General features: G+C 46.2%; 1 protein-coding gene across 2 annotated transcripts in view; it reads right to left on the reverse strand.

Annotated features, from left to right (window-relative positions):
- Positions 1–20,253, reverse strand: part of Adamts16 (ADAM metallopeptidase with thrombospondin type 1 motif 16) — a 124,967-nt gene that overhangs the window by 61,107 nt on the left and 43,607 nt on the right. For both annotated transcript variants that reach the window (XM_078018537.1, XM_078018534.1), the window contains exons 9-11: positions 15,343–15,480; positions 11,586–11,739; positions 5,496–5,591 (exon numbers count right to left, since the gene is read on the reverse strand). In XM_078018537.1, coding sequence (XP_077874663.1) covers positions 5,496–5,591; positions 11,586–11,739; positions 15,343–15,480 — 388 coding nt within the window. The remainder of the gene's footprint in view (positions 1–5,495; positions 5,592–11,585; positions 11,740–15,342; positions 15,481–20,253) is intronic.

Consider the following 20,253-nt stretch of genomic DNA (forward strand, 5'->3'; position numbering starts at 1 on the left):
AAAACCCTCTGTCTCCCATCACTACTTGTCCACGTCCCAGGTGGCAGAACAAGCCCTGCCAGTTCCTCAGTCAATGACAATCCTGCAGCTGGGCACTGGGCACTTTGTGAGTTGGGAAGAGAGAGGAGAGAGGAGAGGAGGGGAGGGGAGGGAGGGGAGGGAGGGGAGGGAGGGGAGGGGAGGGGGGGTGAGGGGAGGGGAGGGGAGGGGAGTGCAGGGGAGGGAGGGGAGGGAGAGGAGGGGAGGGGAGAGGAGGGGAGGGGGGGTGAGGGGAGGGGAGGGGGGGTGAGGGGAGGGGAGGGGGGGTGAGGGGAGGGGAGGGGAGGGGAGGGGAGGGAGGGGAGGGGAGTGGAGGGGAGGGGAGGGAGGGGAGGGGAGGGAGGGGAGGGGAGGGAGGGGAGGGGAGTGCAAGGGAGGGAGGGGAGGGAGAGGAGGGGAGGGGAGGGGAGGGGGGGTGAGGGGAGGGGAGGGGGGGGAGGGGAGGGAGGGGAGGGGAGGGGAGGGAGGGGAGGGAGGGGAGGGGAGTGCAAGGGAGGGAGGGGAGGGAGAGGAGGGGAGGGGAGGGGAGGGGGGTGAGGGGAGGGGAGGGGGGGAGGGGAGGGAGGGGAGGGGAGGGGAGGGGAGGGGAGGGAGGGGAGGGGAGGGAGGGGAGGGGAGGGGAGTGCAGAGGAGGGGAGGGAGAGGAGGGGAGGGGAGGGGAAGGGAGGGGAGGGGAGGGGAGGGGAGTGAGGCCCTGGAAGGAGGAGGAGACAGCAGTGTCCTGTGTGTCTGTTGCTATTAGTGTTTATCTTTTCTGTTTGTTTTTTTTAATCACCTGGTTGTAGCTTTCTAATAAAAAAGGGAGCAAATATGAAAGGAAAAATCAACAAGTTGAGTCGGTTAAAAAATGTTTTCAGAAACATCTGTCCAGTCTGAAGGTGCAGAGAGGACTGGCGCTCCTGAAGGAAGGCAGGCGGGTGGAGCCAGGGGCCCCCTTGAACGCGAGGATCCATTGCACAAGCAGCAGCAAGGCTTTCGACAGGTGCCTCTAGGCAGCCTTGCTGGGTGGTGACCACTGCTGTCGATGTGATGTTGCTACCTGGCCACGTCCACAGCAGTGAATGGGTAGTTACAATGCAGTGGATATAACCACCTGTAGTGGATATAATACATGGAGTGCAACCCGTTCCAATTAGGATCCTGCTCCTGTGGTTGTACATGAGGTGGACTTACACTGGAAAATGATGTCTCGTTCATTCTACAGCCTTCCTATTCCCACCTCTCCCTTCCCATCATTCCCCTTTGTCTAATCCAATGAACTTCTATGCTTCTGCTCCCTACCCTCCCTTGTTATGAGTTAGCATCCACATATCAGAGAGAATATCCGGCCTTTGGTTTTGGGGGACTGGCTGATTTTACTTAGCATGATAGTCTCCGGTTCCATCCATTTCTTGGCAAATGTTGTAATTTCATCCTTCTTTATAGCTGAGTGATATTCCATTGTGTATCTATACCACATTTTCTTCACCCATGCATCTGTTGAAGGGAACCTAGACTGGTTCCACAGCTTAGCTATCATACATTGACTGCTATAAACATTGATGTAGCAGTGTCACTGTAGTATGCTGATTTGAAGTCCTTTGGGCATAGGTCGAGGAGTGGGATAACTGGGTCAAAGGGTGGTTCCATTCCAAGTTTTCCAAGGACTCTCCACACTGCTTTCCAGAGTGGTTGTGCCAATTTGCAGTTGTATCATTTGACTTGCTTCTAGGTACTTATTGTAAAATATACTCTTATCTGTTAAATGATATATGAAGCTATTCATTGCAACTTTTTTTTTCTTTTTAAATAATAAAAGGTTGGAATCAACCTAAATGTGCATCAGGGCTTTAGTTTAACTATAATAACATTTGTACTAGGGACCACTTTTCAGCTTAAAATAGAATAACAGTATTTTTTATGTATACATATAGAATGGTATAGATATTATATAAAAAAGTATATGAATATATATAATAAATGTTTAAACATTTATGGTTACTTGTACTCTTTATAATTGCCATTCTAACAGGAATGAGATGGAATTTCAGTGTAGTTTTGATTTGCATTTCTCTAATTGCTCGAGATGTTGAGCATTTTTCATATTTTGAGGTGGTACTAGGGATTGAACCCAGGGGCACTCAACCACTGAGCCACATCCCCAGCTCTATTTTGTATTTTATTTAGAGACAGAGTCTCACTGAATCACTTAGTGCCTTGCTTTTGCTGAGGCTGACTTTGAATTCATGATCCTCCTGCCTCGGCCCCCAGAGCCACTAGGATCACAGGCACGTGCCACCACGCCTGGCTCATATATTTTTTGACCATTTGTATATCTTCTGTGAAGTTTCTGTTCAGTCCCTTTGCCCATGTATTGGCTGGGTTACTTAAAACCCTGACTTTTTAAAAAGGAAAGTTTCAAGATCTCACAAGCACAGTATACCTCACAGACCCCCGGGTGCTGGCATCCAGCTCAGCACGTATGCACTCAGGGGCAGTCCTGTCTAACCTGCATACTGTCCACATTTTACTTCCCAAAAACTGACCCCCAGACTTTGTACCACTTCTTTAGAAATATTTCATTACATGTCTTAAAAATTAAAGACTTTTAAAAATATGGACCCAATACCATTGTAAAGAAACTTACAGCGATCACTCAGTATCATTGAATATCCAGTTGGCGCTCACACTTGCATTCATACCCATATTCTTCACTGATGTGGAAGCAGGGTACGGGCACAGGTGCCCTGCCTTGCCACATGTCCTCCCTCCATCCTCTCTCCTGCCTCCATCCACCTGTCTCCTGCGTGGGGATCTTGCTGGCTGCATCTTCAGGAGACCTCCATCTCCAGGGTGCCACCAAACACGATCCTTGGTCCCCTGGGCTTGCTGCATTGAGACAGCTGGGCGAAGGAGGTTGCCCAGGGTGTAGACTCACACACAGAGGGCTGTGTGTGTGCATAGGTCGAGGAGTGGGATAACTGGGTCAATGCCTGGAACCCTGTGTCGAGGTGCCTCAGTGTCTCAGGGGTCCTGGGGCTGCCTGCTGACCATGAAGGTCCCCAGCATCTTCCCATGTGTGAGTCTAACAGCCATTTTACTAGTTGGATCAGACATTAAGACAAAATATCCTTCATCAGTTTGATGTTTGGCCCCTGAGGCTGAGTTCACATGGGAAAACAGGATGCTCTCTCTCTGTGATTGGAGACGTCTCCACTCCACATTTCTCTTGGCAAAGCTGCCCCGCAGCCCTTCAGCAGGACCCAGAGTCTGGGAGCTCCCAGGTCCACTCACGAGGTGTGCCAGGCTGGCCTCGCACGTTGCTTCTTCTAGAACTGGAATCATCCTTGACACAAGAAGATCCTGGTTTCTTTTATTAATAACACTGGATTAAGAAGCTACAATCCATTTGAAAGGTGGCCATTGCTATCAAGTTGGCCAACAGAGTTTGTGTATATGTGTGAATTTTTAAATTTTAATTTTAAAGAAAACAAATGCTTCATGAATTCAGAGCAATTTATCCAATTCAGATTTAAGGGTTACGCATGTTACTCATTTCTTTGATTTTGTACCTGTATCTTTTTCCTCTCACACATGAGAAGTCTGGGTCTTAAGGACACAGCACTGACTATTTCCTCTGTCTTCCATAGTTTTAGAAGAACAAAGCCAATGGCTGCTGAAGAGCTTAAAATTCTTTGTGGTAGTCTTTTTTCCTATTGTGTACATCCCCCTGGAGATGTAAGGTCCAATTACTGGGGTTAAAGGTCATTTGGGCTCATTCCTCTATTATGGCCATGGTAAAGCCACCCACTAGAATTATCGTTAGTTTACATTTTTTTATGTCACTTTTGTTTGTTAGGGGTTATCTTAACAAATTTCAAAATCACCTAGAATGTTTCAAGCTTTTTATTTTAAAATATAAGTTAATGATTATATAGAATAGTTTTTTTTCTCTCTCTCTCATTCGCTTGGTCTTTGATAAATGACAGCATGCTACATAAAACTTTTTCTCCTCTTCTTCTGCATTTGAGAAAGTCTGCAGATCATTCCACAGAAGGACGCAGCCATCTTACCACTCTTTTCTAAGCTACATAATTCTCCATCATGTTTGTTTCGAGAAAATTCCCTCCTGATGGACATCTGTATATTTCCAGGGTTTTGCTATGATAACTAGAGCTGCAGTTCATTTTTCTGAAAATGTATCTTTTCCTATTCCTGCAGACATCCTTAAATGACTATTCTAGTTTTAAAAACTGTCTTTTAAAATCCCTTTTAGAGAATCTGACAAGAAAACATCATCCCATGGGGTTGGGAGAAGATGCTCAGGTACAGGCGCACACACAGTTGTGAGTACAGCTCACCTGTCATGATTACCTGCTGCCTAGCACTCAGGCCAATTACCCCGTGTCCTGGCAATCAGAATCCCAAGACTGCAGGATCCCATCAAGAAACAAGAACAATTTTTACTAGGGATTCATTGAGCTGCAGCTGCCGATATCAGTAGGTGAACTTAGCTCCAGATCCCACCCCTGTGAGGGTGCCGGCCCTGGCCCAGGGAGCTAGCCTCTTTCTCTGTGCCTCCTCAGTCACTCTCAAGGCTTAGCACCCGTCTCCGACAGTCTGAAACCTTCCTGTCTGCAGCCACATTTAAATACCTTTAGGATGTGCTGTAGCTTGGAATTTAAGCTCAAGAGATCAGTGATACATTTAGGTAACATTTCTCTTACATATTCATTAGTAACACTAAAAAGATCACAAACATAAAACATGAAAATGTCTGCGGTAAAAAATTGATTTTCATATATTTCTATCTTCATCAATTATTTTTGCATTCTAAAAAGGCAACCAGGTTAAATCAAAAACATTAAAATATTATTCTTACTTGCTAAGATAACTTATTCTTTTAATTTATTTTGTTTTATTACTTTTTGTGGTACCGGGGATCAAACCCAGAGCCTCCACATTCTGGTCAAGCTCTCTACCATCGAGCCACAGCCCAGGACCACCAGTTTATTCTTAAAATTTAATGACATACTTGTCCCTGCTTGCCTCTAGGTAACAGACTTCTATCTTATTTGTTTCTTCTTTTTTCTCAAAGCTCTGTGTCTTTACCCATAGCCAGCAACAGGTCAAAATGCTTTACTGCAAGGTCTGCAGACTGAAGCTCAGAGGCCTACACAGCAGGGATGCTGGCTCTTTGCTGGTGAAGTGGGGTCAGTGGTTAATGTTTCCCTTATTAAATGGACTCAGTCATCAGGTCTTGCCGGACTTCTCTGTAATTTTGGAAAGCTCATCAACAATATTCCCACAAAAGTGAGAAATATCGATATAATAAACCACAGCTCTTGGCAGGGGTGCAGGCAGACACAGGGGTATGAGGAACGCTGGGTTAGAACAGGAAAATGAAACAGGAGGAGAGGTGTGTGCGTTGGGGAAGTGAGAGCTGTGCACGTTGTCCCCCGACCGCAGCTTCTTACCATGTCCTGCCCACACAGGGTGCCCTCTGCCGCCGGCATGAACTTGGTCTCACATTTCCTTCCTATGCGATGGCACCACAGGGCTTTACAGATGTCCTAAACAGAATAAACGAGGTCATCAGTGTGGCCAATGGCCCATACACTTGTGATAAAATGTCAGTGAAAAGTCTACAGGAAAAACAACATTCTCAATTAAAAACGGATGTGTATCCTGCAGCAGACCACGTGGTGGGCAAGGCATTGTGTTTGGCATTGTTTCTTCAGAATTCCTTCTCTGAATCTGTGTTTATTTGGATTTACTCAGTGTAAATTTAACAACATTATATTCTCCAAGTTAAAAGGAAAAAATATGCTTGATACAAACATTGTAGAAAACTACAAAAAATTACAATTTTTTAAAAAAGCCAACAAAATGTTTTATGATTTATTCTTTTCCACTTCAATTTCCACTAACCACTTGAAATTGGGATTATAATTTTTAAATTAAAAATGATTAGGAAACTTGTTGATCCATCCATCCTTCTATCATCCATACATTCATCACTCATCCATCATCCACCCATCACCCATCCATCATCCACCCATCATCCATCCATCATCCACCCATCTACCACCCATCCATCCCTCCAACATCCCCAAAGCTTTGGTGAAAGCTTAAAATACGTGAAGCATCTCACTAGACACAAGGTTCGGTAATGAACGGGACCCAGACTCACAGTCTTGAACTTGGTCTCAAAGGAGTGAAGAGGACTTACTGCACAGGGAGGGAGAGGTGCCCCAACTGGGGAGGGACAGGAAGTAGGCTGAGCATGCAGAGCCGCAGAAGGCTTGCCTGGAGGACTCCAGGAGTCTCTGAACCAGCCGCCCCTTTCATTGTCCCTTGGTGCGGGGATCAAACCCAGGGTCTCACACGTGCTAGTCGAGTGCTCCACCACTGACGCAGCCCTGACCCAGTTCTTGAGCTGGGAGGAGGCAGGGGGCACTCAGAGGAGAAGGGCATGTGCAGGAAGCACTCAGGATGGTCCTGCGTGAAACCAGGGCTGGGGCACGTGAAGGACGACAGGCGTCCCAAATGGAAAGAATTATTTTTTACTTCATATCATTTGAGTCCAAAGGAACATTTAGTGACAGGCAAAGTACGACCTGAGATATGACGGAAGCTTCTGGAATGCTGGTGGGAGCTCTGGCACAAGGTGATGAAACATTTCTGAAGCTGTGTGCAATTTTACAGGAAATGGAGTGGCTGCAAGCGCCAGGCCCCGTTACTATAGAGAAAACGCAGGCAGCGAAGCTGGGCTGGAAAGACGCCCCGCGGCCCCGTCCCACACTCCAGTAGCACCGACAGCATCTTGGCACTGTGCAAGGCAGCTGGAGAAGGGCGTTGTTTTTAACGATCCATATTAACTTTACTGTCATGAAACTTGTTCTGAAGGCCCCTTGCACTTGTTTATGCACCACACATTAAGAAGTTAGGTATTTAGTAAAGACACAGCTTTGTATTTTTTCTGCCTGTATCTCCTCAATAAAAAAAATAACTTCTGGAACTTGGAGTCTTTACAAGTGAGCTTTCAATGTTTTAATTCAGAAATCAGTTGCTTTTATTCTGAGCCATTCATAAAAATCTCACATGGTCACAATCACTGTGCCATCAAGTGCCATTTTCTTGTGAATCCCCAGGATCTTTAAGTACTCCTGGGACAAATGTGTCACGTTGGTGGCTGGCACTTTGTTTGGCTCAGGTCCTTCTCAGAGGGGGACAAAGAGCTCTACAGCTGCTCTGTGAGAGCCGCGGCCCAGAGAGCGGCAGCAGGTGGCACAATTGCACTGGAGTGGTGGCCCACAGAGGCCTCTGGGTGGAGGGGACACAGAGGTCTACTGATGCAGGACGCTGGGTCTGAACATGGAAGAAGAGAGTGCAGTGAACAGAGGCGGACAAGGAAGCTGCTGTGTGCTGGGTCAGGTGGGAGATGGCCACAGGGGTCCAGCACAGAAGTGGGCATCCCAGAGAGACAGAACTGGTGTGGATTAGGAGGACTGGATTGGGGAAGCCAGGGCCTTGTGTCCTCACTGTGTGTATGAGGGTCGCCAGTCACCAACATGTCCAGAGGCTGGATGTAGTGGGCACAGGGAGCATGCCCAGCTCGGGGCCTGGACCTAACAGCTGCTAAACCACTGCACACTCTCTGCACTCCTAAGGGCTTGAGGGTGTTCCGCAAGTCACAGGTCTCATCCTGCCATCACAGCGCCACTCCTCCTGCCATCACAGAGCCACTCAGTGGTTGCTGTGACTGCAGGGCTAGGGGGCTCATTCTCAGGGCCCAAGACTACTCAAGATGATGCAAGGTAAATGGTGCAAATGATTCTAGTATGTTCATGGTCACTACGTGGTGCAGTGCTGGGTACCTAACAGGCTGTCAGAAAATGCCTTCTCAACAAGTCGAACATGTACTTGGTTGTTCCTGTACAAACAAATGACAGTATGAGCAGGAAAAGTTTTAGTATATGATGAAGTTCATGATGATCAGTGAACTGAAGGAAGGACTGGACCGTAAGATGATATAGCTCCCATCCAAGGTGATTCCAGAACATTCTTAATGTTTTAGTTTTTGGAAGCATTATGCATAATAAAGACACAGGGTGGCAGATACTATCACAGGTAACAGTTTCAAACTCAGCTAAGTGTAAAGGCTTCAAATGCAGGATGCTGGTGCCAGCTCACCACCGGAGCAGGGACGTCCCTAACTCTCCTGCACCCTGGCTCAGACCCTCTGTGCACTTCAGCCTCAACCTGGGGCCCACTCAGTGCCCAATTCCAGTGTTCAGGCAGGAATACCTTTTACATGAGACACACTTGACATATCAAACAATCCATGTCCCTGTTCAACATTAGCAATAGCATGCGAGACCTTGGCACCCTACAGATTTAATTGTCTGCCATAAAAAATATGGCACTTTGTCTGGACACCCCAGTAAATGCTGTAGTATCACAAAGAGTTAGGTGAGGAAATGAACATTAAACACTACTACACAACCCCAAGCCCTTTGCTCTGACATTTACCACACTGACTTGACTTCTAAATTGTGGACATAACCTTCAATGTCGGTGTTAAAGCATCACTGCTGTGTGCCGTGGTGGCCTCAGGGAACTAGGAGTCCTCTTGGAGTAAGGATCCTGTTAAGTCACGGTTCTCGTGTCCAGCAGCAGTAATGTGAGACTTGCTGCATGGGGTGGGGGAGCTCCTAACTTAGCCACAGGACCCAGCACACGGAGGAGATCTGATTTCAAGTAATTCCAGCTAGTTATATTTCAGACAGCAGGCCACGGAGCTATGTTGATGGAGCACAGTAGTCATGGTAAAGACCCAATATCTGTGACACTAGTGCTTCACGTGGCAGAAAAGAGCCAAACCCTGTGCCACCTTCTCTGCAGCTTTAGGGAGGGTGCTCGCTCATGACTTAACCTGTGACTTCAGAGTTTTGTTGATGAAGACCAATTTCAGTAATAACGACGTGACTGAGCTGAACATAAGGCATAACACCCCAAACCAGCATTTCAGATGGCTGAGTTGAAGACTCGAGGAGGCCTTCAGCACAGTTGTTTCATCTCCTTAGACAGCCTGTACGGCACTCGGAAGATGCAGATGACACCACGGAGAGAGTGCAATGCCCTGTAACCATGTTCCACCCAGTAGGCTGCTCCTATCGCTAATTCCCATCATCACCCTGCATCCGTGGACAGAGAAATCCGCTGTCACACGTGTGTGTGAAATTGCACCCAAGAATGTAGACACACACACACACACACACACACACACACACAAATTCTAGGGGAACTTATTCCATAGAAAGAGGCCTTAGGAATATAGGGTAAAAAAAATGATAGCAATTTGAATCTGAGATCTATAGGAAAACGTAAACACATAATGATAATATATAAAGAAATATAAAATATACTCATTTCTTGTCTTAATGTTATAAATAACTATTTTAAACAAAAAGTATGATATTGCATCACGTGGCTTATAACATGAATATGCATAGAAGTAAATGTGGCAGTGATGGGTAAAGTGTGGGCAGTAGGGATCTTCACACTACAGACAGCATGGACAGCTGTACATGGACTGATGTGTGGTGAGGATCCTTTACCACATACCAGGAGGCTGTGCAGACTCTTGTTAAGAAGTTACTGTACACAGTAACCTCTAGAGCAGCCAAACACTAGCACTAGAAAGTGGAGCCAAAAAGCAAGTAGAGGTTAACAAACAGAATCTATAACAAGCAATTTCTTCCACAAGGCGGAATACAGGAATCACAAAGGAAAAAGAAATGAAATAAAAAGCAAAGAGCAAAATGGCAGATTTAACTTCCCTATATCAATAATTTTAATGTAATTAATTACAGAACAATTGAACATTCTAATGAAATCAGAGAGATTGCTCAACAGGACAGAGCAGTAATACCAAATAAAAGAATGCTTACAACACACATCTTATACAAAATACAAGCAAATTAGAAATAAAAGGATAAAATTACTATGTGCATAGGATTCCTAAGTCAGCTAATATGGCTATATAATTATAAAACAAAGTAAGATTTAAGAAGAGTAATATGACCAAAATTGTTATTATAAATTAACAGAAGAGTCAAGAAGACGGAACAATCTTAAATACATACACACCTGCTATGGAGTTTCAGAATATATAAAACAAAATCGAAAGCAGAGAGGGAAACAGGGACATACACAACCATCATCGGCAACTAGAACACCCATCTCCAAGAAGTGCCATGACTGATAGCAAATATAATGCAGGATACAGGAGCCGTGAATGATATTGTCAAATAGAAATAGGCGTTTCTTAAACAATAAACCTGAGCAGCCCAGAATTCACATCTAAGTGTCCAAGACTTTATGGAAAGGGATGCTGGTAACAGGTGCATGTGTTTGTCAAATTTAAATTTTATACTTAATGTATTTCACTACATGTAACTAGGCCCTCAAAAATCAACAAACATCCTGAATTTGACTGATAATTGTTTTCCAGATGGCTTTAGGATACCACAAGGGACATGGTTTGTGGTCACAGAGCAATACCATGAGGAGAAGGGAGCACAATCTGGAAAACCCCATCTTTAAAGGAAAACATTGGTGCTTTGTCTCTTCTCCTCAAGAAACACAAGAGAAACAATCGAGAAAGAAAGCCCTCGGGGATTCCCACCTCCTGCCAGGTCTCAGGCAACACAGGGGTGTGGGCAACCTGACTCACGGGCTACCCACTGGCAGGCCAACGTGCCCAGCTGAAGAGGCAGGAGCCCCTCCTGGGAGCCTGCTTGAGTTAAGAGGAAGGATTACAACCTGGGTTTAAGCTGGGGTTTCGCAGCACATTCCCATGTGTTGGGGTGGGGGCTGGGGTTGCTGCAGGACTGTATTCTTTGTCTATTTTTCTCTTGATTTCATTATAAACTAGAATAGAAGAAACCCCAAATCTAGCTACTTTCATTTAATTTCTGAGAAGCTCTCTGTGGTCCAGTAGAGCAGGCTCCTAAATCTCCATTTTCCCCGCTTAACAAAAGCATGTGTCTGCGTTACATGAGGAATTTCTATAGGAAATGATGTCGCTGGGGTAGACAACATCTTTTATGAGAAACTGCTCTATAAATACTTTATTCGAGGAATTTAATAATCAGAAGCCCTGCATAGGCTGCTGCTTTCTAATAAATTATCTTATATAGGGAGGGAGTAGAGGGAACATTGTTTTCTTAATATCATCTGAAAAAAATGCAGAATATTAATTTGCTGACTTACCCCAGCTAAAAGTTCTTGTGGAGCTCCCACATGATAAATCAGAGAGAGATCCCACCTAACAGGCCCAGTCGGTTCTCAAATGAAAACTGATACCCACAGCAGTATCTACTGTCATCTTCTCTGCCAGTAGAACATGTGTTTCCTGTTATGCGGGGCCAGCCCTAACACACAGAGGGTTTGACATTTGGTAGGTACCCAATAAATTCTGAATTCATCAATGTCAGTTACACTAAATAAAATGATTTTGTGAATCATATTGCATTGAGCGTTGGCCAATAATCACTTGCCTTTTTAAAATTCAGCATGCATAGCTTGGCTTTTTCTCCAAATTGCCACTTGCACTGTGTGTTTGCATCGTATAACTCTCCCGGCAGCTTCTCGGGGTACTTGTATTCCTTTCCAGGCTTTGGCTGGTCAGCAAGGCACACTGCTTGGGTAGTGCTGAAACAAAGAAGAGATGGGCAACTGGGGAGGGTTACCAAGGTGGTCCCATCAACCGAATCTCTATCTCATGCAATTGTGCAAACTATTTTGCATAGAAGGAAACTTTTTTCCTGTGGTTCATTATATCATTTATCCTGATCATATTTAAACACAGCAGCACACATTTCTGAGTTATTAATAATAAATTTTACCTTTTCCAAGAAGGCAATTTGTTCTTTGTTAGATTTCTCAAACTTATCAAGGGGAAAAGTGTAACTGAATAATTAAAACCAGATGTTCAATGTGAGAAGTTCCTATAACAAAATCTTTTATGTACACTTCTTGCCAGAAACCATCAAAAGACGAAACCAGGCACTGTAAAAATCAAAATGCAATGAGACTATTTCAGTCTGGAATTTCTTCCTTTCCTTTCTGCCTCCTCTCTTATCTTTTAGGCAGGGAACAGTCTGTGTAATACCTTAGACCTTTTAGAGGACCTTCAGGGAAGACCACATTTCCACTAGCAAATGTCTATGTTCAGGGGATTTCTGCCCAGACCTTCCAATCCAGAAGGAATCTAACTCGAGTGAAGTTCACTAGTAGATGGCTAAAGACCAACTAATGCTCACTTCCTCCACAAATGGAGCATTACATTCCCTACCAGGATGATTTGGGAGTAATATGTGCATTTTAGGGTGATATTTGAAAGTTTCTATGATTGCAAATAGCAACTAAATCCTTTCAATAAATTTCAATACCTCCCAACCTAAAACTGGCGAAAACTTATTAACAAAATTCAATCAAGTTATTTTGTAGATGTACAGACTGATTCTAAAGCCCACAAGGAGAGGCTAAGTACCCAGAACTCTTCTCACAGCGCTGAAGGAGAATGCAGCTGGAGAGCTGACCCTGCCCAACGCAAGACTCTCGGAGAAGCCACGGTACCAGGAAAATGTGGAGCCAGTGGAAGGGCACACCTAGATCAGGGAGAGCCCAAACAGACCCACATACACCCGGCCACTGATTCTTGACCTGGGAGGAAGGCAAGAGAAGGAGGAAGGGACGACGCGCTTTCCATAAACACTGCCAGGTCAACTGGACATCTCCATGCCAAAAGAAAAATCTGGAGACTTTAGAGGCTCACAGTACCTGATTTCAAGATTTACAGTGAGGCTGTGGTGAACAAGCCATTGTCATCTTGGCAAAAGGACAGACACATCAACACAACAGAATGGGGATTCCAGAAAGACAGCAGCGCCACAGGTCAGTTAAGTTTCTGACGAAGTTGCAAATCTAATTGAGAAAAGGAAATCTGTCCTTTGCATTAGATAGTACTGAAAAAAATTGGACTAGCTTATGAAGAAAAGAAGCTTGGTCCATACCTCATGCCCCATAGGGAAACTAACTAAGACTGTCTCTTTAGCCTCAATATAAAACGGAGAGAACCTATACAATTACAGGAAACTAGACTGTACACCTTTCACCAAAATTGGATCATAGACTTAATATAAAGTGTAAAATTATAAGACCTTTGGAAATGACATAGAAGAACGCCTCCATGATCTCCATGATCTTGATGTCCTTTTAAGATTTAACAATACCGAAGGCATACTTGATAATACTTGATAAGCTAGACTTTATTAAAATCAAAACTTCTGTTCCGTGAAAGACACTAACAAGGAAATGAGAAGACAAGCCACAGACTGGGAGAAAATACTTCCAAAAGTCACACCTGATAAAGGATTGTTATAAAATATATAAATAACACTTAAAATTCAATAATAAGAAAATAAGACAAAACAAAAACTCAAAGAGAGAGAAAAGCTCTGAATAGACACTTTGTTAAAGAGTATACACAGATGACATGCATATAAAAGATGTCCAACATTGTGGGAGATTAGGGAATTGCTATGTAAACTCTCAGTGAGGTTCCCCTGCACACCTACCAAGATGGCTGGAATCCAGAACCCTGACAGCATCAGCTGTTGATGAGGCTGTGACGCCACAGGAACTCTCATCCCATCAGAATGGGTGCCAAAGGAAAGTCATTTGATCATTTACAAACTATCTACCACAACATTCATTTGGACAAATGAATTTTGACTTTGCTATATGCCTGACACACAATATTCAGTAGCATCCATGTGACATGCAAAGCAATAAAACTTGGAGATTACTTGGAAAACTATATTTAAGACTTTGGAATGAGAAGACATCTTTTCTCAGTGGCTTATAGGAAGTATCAACCCTAAAGAAAATATAGATGATTCAGACTCCACAAGGAAAATGAAAACCCCTGCCTATCAAAAGACTACACCCGAAGAGCAAGTAGGAAGCCTCAGAGTGAGAGATGTTTATGTTCCATAGATTCTAGGATGGATCAAAATGTTCATGGGTGTATAAAGAAATAAGGAAAAGAAGGCCTCGGTTTTTTAAATGCTCAAGAGATTTGAACAGGCACTCTACCAAAGAGGTTTGTCAAGTGGCCATTAGACATGTTAAAATGGTATTTGCCCTCATTAATCACCACCTTAAGCTGCTAGTGCACACCCCACAACATGACGAAAGTGAGAAATATCAACACCACATCTGGCAAAGGTCAGGAGCACGTTAAATGTCCACTATTTTATAAAGAACTTGAGAGATGATTTGGTGCTAGCTCATCATTTTCCAAGTAAGAAGAGGAGGTTTCTGAGAAGGAGGCACTATTTGTTAAGGAGCCCCCTTCCAGGGATGAAGACGTGCTCGGCTCCTGGGCTGCCCCCTGCTTCTCCCCACTACATAGCGGTGCTCCTCTCCAGCCTCAGAGTTGCACGGGCTCTGCAGAAACCAGGACCAGCTGTGACTCGCTTGCCTTCCTGAAGGTGGAGTTCACACAGCCGAGCAAGCTGAGGACTGAGCGCACTGTTTCCACTGGACACAGGAACATGCTTAATTATTTTTAAAGTAAAGAGAGGCCATGTTGTCATGAATTGTGAAATAAGAAGCTAAAATTTCCCTGTCATGGACCTCCCAGCTGCAGACATGAGCAATCGTGATGATTTTTGTGTCTGGTAACAGAAAATGACATAGGAATTCATTGAGTGGGCTGATGAATTTACTCCAAATAAGTATTTGTCCTCATGACTCTACAAGAATGGAGTCAAGTTGTGCTGACAACTGCAGGCCAACTGGGTTCTCTCTTCATGTATTTTTTTTTCCCATCTGCCTGATGCTAGACTATTAATAAAGGAGAGCAGATTCATCTCTAAAAGCTAGCCAATTATTCTTACTCACTGTTGGGAACCTGTCCACACATGATTGATATTTCCCTATTAATCGATTGAAGATGCCTATTTATAAAAGTAAGAAAACTTTCCAAAACATTAAATGCTGACAAATGCCTTGGTGTGATTGATGCTACGTGGACTTCCTTGAAGTCTCAAGATCAGCCTGGGATTGGCTGTCAGACCTTCATGCTGTAACAAAGTGTCTAGTCAACTCCATGGTCAGCTGAATCTTAAGACACCTTGGGAGGAGCCCAGGCCCGCAAACCCACCCGAGCTGCATGCACAGGAGGCTGAGCAGGGAGTGACCACCAAGGGCGAAGGGAGGTGACACAGTTGGTATAAGCGCTCCTACCTTAAAAACTTGTGCAGGTACTGGCGGCTGCAGGGAGACCAGGAGAAAACCCCGTTGCGTCCTGCCAGCGTGGGGGACATGATGTTGCCCTCTGACTTTTTGCACATGTTCCCTTCTCCATCGTGGACCATGCCAAAGCTACGGAAGAAAGAGAGAGAGAGAGGGGTGGCTCTTCAAAGCATAGTGCAGTTTCAAGTGTCAAATGTGCTCCAACAACCCCAAGTCTGTGAATCCTCCCATAAGCTTCAAGTAAGGCAGGCCAAGGCAGAAGCCAACGTGGCCTGGAAGGGCACGGGTGTCTTCTGTTCTGAAGAGTAGACCGTTCATTGATGATCAAAAGCATGCATGGGCATCCAATCAGAGCAAGTGCCCAGGTGCCCGCTGAGGGCAGATGTTTTAAAAAGGAGCATTTCACGCCTGTGGGAAGGACAGTTTGTTGTGACTTGATAAATCTAACACTGGTCAATCTTGCTTCCTTCTCTCTGCACTCTTTGATCACTGGGACTGTCCAAATTTCTAAGAACATTAGAAAATGCAAAAAACAGGCTCCCAGCCAGGAATTGTTGACCTGGGGAAGAGCCATCCAGGTATCTGAGGTTGCCAAGTAAGCTCCCCCGGAGTGTGTGGTGCTGAATGCAACTAGCGGAAGACTGAGCCCCTGCTGCTCTGGTCAAGGGACTCGCACTCCATCTCCACAGCCACCCTGTGTGCCTCCTTCTCATGCCAAGACCAGGCTGTGGGGTGGCGCTGGGCAGGACGTGACTCCTTGACCCACGTCTCTCCTCCCTCTGGAGGGGCTTCTCCCCAGAACACAAAAGGGTGAATATGGTGGATTCATCTGCGGACATTTCCTGAAGCTGCTCCTATTACTCTTGAGTGAGACCAGACCAGGGATCCAGCCCCGGGGGCAGCTCAACTGCAGTGGCCACAGATCAGGGCCACACTGACCGGAGCTGCAGCCTCCTGTTACCATGAGCCTACTCCCGCTTGACCTCCCAGAGTTTCCTGGTTGGACAGCCTTGTGCTGCCATGGTCACCTCTCCCAGAGGACCCCGGCATGCTGCCTGGGGAGCAAGGCAGGGGGTCTGGGACCTCCATGAAGGACAGCCAAGCCATTACTGGCACTGATGTCTCCTAACCAGTCGTTGTGGAACTCCCTGAGCACAGGGTCCTGACTAAGTGAGACACAGAAAAAAGAAAGGCAAGAGAGAAAAACGAGGACGGACAAGGCGCCGCTGGATCTGGGGGCTTTCTGAGGCCCAGATCCTTGAAGAGGGGAGGGAAGGGCGGGGCCAGGAAACGCCCGCAGGGGAAGTGGCCCCACTTGGGGACAAGAGGCTCTGCACTTGTGGCTAAGACTGAACTCCTTGGTCCACTGAGCTGTTCCACTTAGCACTGCATGATAATAGGAGCGAAAATAACATTCTCGGACACCCACTGGGGCACAGGCACCATGTCAAGCACACGACACACATTTTCTACCTTCAACCTCACCATACCCCACAGGTGGGTGCACTATCAGGTCAGCAAGGCTGAGGACTGGAGAGAGGCCCTGTCCAGGTGCAGAGTGAAGACCTGAGATCAGACACCAGGAGGTCAGGGCCCTTGCTGGACAGGCAGTGGTGAGACCTGACAGGACAGAAGAGTGTCTCCAAGGAGATGTGGCCTGCAAGTACTGTGGGATTTCTGCAAAACTCCGACCAGTTCTGAGGGTGATGCGGATGTGGTCATTCCAGCCTCCGCCCATTCTCTGAAGCTCTATTAAAGGCGATTCATCAGGGCCAAGGAGACCCTGTGGCAGGGGAAATGTGTCATGGCTGAGCAAAGGAGCTGGGCTCAAATCCCAGCTGGGAGGCGGCCCTGGGAGGAAATGCTTCCCACCCCGCCCTGGCTGGCCCTCCACCTGCTGGGGAAGAAGATGCCACGTGGTCCAGCAACTGCCTAGAAAGACCCACTCCACCGCGCCTACCTTTCTAAGGAACTGAGAGTGCCGAGGCCTAGGTCTACGGACACCTTGGTTTTAAGCTTTCTCATTAAAGGCATTTTCCGTGATTCTTCAAACTCTGCAGTGCGTTAGAGATCTGAGATGCACTGCACAATGTGGCTGACCACAGCCGCTCTGGTGGCTTCTGATGCAGCAGGGTAGGGGTCAGGATCTGGCACTTGGCTTCTTACACACCCAGCATCACTATTTCATAAGTTGCGTTGTCCCTCAGTATACCATGCACAGACACGATGAACGCCAGTAAGTCAGCATAAAAATACCACCGCGGTCATATCTCATATTGACATTAATGTGAACAGAACACATCTGGAAGATGAGGTTGGTATTTGTCAACCAAGGGAAAAAAAATTACTACTGAAGGTATACATGCTAGATCATTTTATTTGCTCCTGTGCATCAGAACACTTTAGTTAAGTGGTTATCACCCCATGCTTAAAATAATAAAACAGATTTCCTTCCTTCATCCTTTACCAATCTGTTAATTTGGGAAGAGCCGAGACCCTCTCCCGTGCCCTCAGCTCCACTGCCAGGGCTCCAGGGCTCACGGCAGGCTCTCCATGGTGACCAACAAGACAGTCTTTCTGGCTGTAACACTAACTCAAATGCTGGGCACAAACTGAATTTCAGATTAGACTTTGAAAATGATACTCATTTTGATACTTGGATATGTTTAATGTTTTCCACGATGCTTTCTTGAATGACCTAATTATTATCAGCAAATATTTTTTGCATTTCTAATGGTAGAGCAGGATGAGCAGACCCGTGTGGCAGAGTGCGCACCGACTCTTTCAGCTGTTAGAGAGCACCGTTAGGGAATGGGGACACCTTCAGAGGAGCTCAGTGTCATCAGGGTGCTCACTCCACCCTTGGAGTGATGATGGTGTTCTGGGGGAGGGCCCAGCATGGGCGTCATGCATGGTGTAGCTCGTCCTCAAGAGGGGCAGGAGGCTGAGATGGAGAGAGCAGCCGGGAGTGGCAGACACCTGCAGACTGCGGACTGGAGGGTCTCGTCTCTGTCATGCACAAGCTGTTTGATAACAGGTAAATTGTTTAGCCCCTGGGCTTCAGTTTCCTCAGATGCCAAATTATAAAGTCTACATAAACTGTACAGCATGCCCAGCACTGTGAACTTCACAGAGGAAAATTCAGAACTTCTGTCCCTTGTCTTGCTTCGAATATGGTCTTGGTCACATGCCTCGACATGTGGAAGTCACTTGTGCACACGTGGTGTATATATGTGTATGTATGTATTGGGGGGGAGCCAATGGACTTCAAATACTTTTTGGATACAGGAACAAGAACTTTCAAGAGGAACAGTGATAAATAAACGTGGTAAGAGCTGAAGCCCTTGGTCGGCCAGGGCTCCAGATGATGGAGCAGGGGCCGGCTTGCTGCAGTCTTCTACAGGTCCTTAAAGTCACCAAGCACCTCCTTGTCCCAGGGTGGTGGCAGAGCACGGTCATGAACAGGTGGGATGCCCATCACCCCCTAACACCCCAACGTCATCTACCATCCCTAGGAAGTGCGACTGAGCTGCACCATCTCATCGCCCAGCGTTGGGGCTGCCTGCCCACGCTGCTTCTTCCAAGTGCTCCCTGACTGTCCCCGCGTGACCTCTTGCAATGCCCACACCCCTCTTTACTCCAACCCTCGCATGGCCTGTCTACTTTGTCTTCTTTCTTAGAATTTGGGAGGGCACGGGCTGCTTTTTCAATAGATTCCTACACAATGCCCTGTGGGCAGATGCAGACTGTGCCCAGTGACTGGGTGCGCAGGTTCAGGGGAGCCGGGCCTGGAGGACCACGCATCCTCTCAGCACGGTGATCACGCTTGGTGGTGTCTTTGTGGTCTGAGATGGCAGCACAGGGTAACCCTTGAAGCCTACTCTGTAAAACGGACATGTGCAGCTCAGCTAGTATGGTTCATATTGCACGGACGCACGAGGAGGGGAGCTCCCGGGGCTCTCCTGATTGCAGATGGCAAGCCCATGTAAAAGCTCTGTGAGCTCTGATAGTGACAGGCGCAGACAGAGGGCATGGTGGGAACATCAAGTTAAGGGAATAATTTTATAGTCTGGGCCTATGGTGCTGACTCCACATGCTTTCACTTTTTTTTTTCTTTTTCTTTTTTTGGTACCAGGGTTGGAACTCAGGGGGACTTAACCACTGAACCTCATGCCCAGCCCTATTTTTGTATTTTATTTAGAGACAGGGTCTCACTGAGTTGCTTCATGACTCACTTTTTTCTTTTTCTTTTTTTTTCCTGAGGCTGACTCTGAACTTGAAATCCTGTCTCAGCCTCCCAAGCTGCTTTCACTTTTGAAAAGCAATTTACTTGCAGCCCATCCTGGTTTAGTTGGCAGGATATGTTTCATTTCTCTGCAAACTACAGGAGAAATACAGGCCCTGTAAATCAGCCTTTTCAATGCTGTGACTAAAGGACTTTACCAGAACAACTATAGAGGAGAAAAAATTTATTTGGGTGCTCACGGTTTCAGAGGTCTCAGTCCATAGAGAGCAGACTCCATTCCGCGGGGCTCATGGCAGAAGAGGGAGGTAGAGGGAAGCAGCTCACATGATGATCAGGAAGCAGAGAGAGACTCCACTCTCCAGATCCAAAATACATGCCCTACAGCCACACCCCCAATGAGCCACTTCCTCCAGCCACACCCCACCTGCCTCCAGTTACCACTCAGGTGATCCTATCACTTCAATAAACTTGTTCCCATGACTCTGAGTGACATGCCTGAAATCATTCTGATTTGATTGCAAGATTTGGGGTTTGGAGGGGGGCCTTCATGCCATCTCACTTTTCTTGGAGGCCCCAGCCCCCAAATGATAGAACTGATGAGTCTGGAATCTGTGCCCTGCCCACCAAATGGTATGACTTCTCTTAGCAAAGGGAAT

This window comes from Ictidomys tridecemlineatus, chromosome 1 (genome assembly GCF_052094955.1).
Source record: "Ictidomys tridecemlineatus isolate mIctTri1 chromosome 1, mIctTri1.hap1, whole genome shotgun sequence".
NCBI classification, from domain to species: Eukaryota; Metazoa; Chordata; class Mammalia; order Rodentia; family Sciuridae; genus Ictidomys; species Ictidomys tridecemlineatus.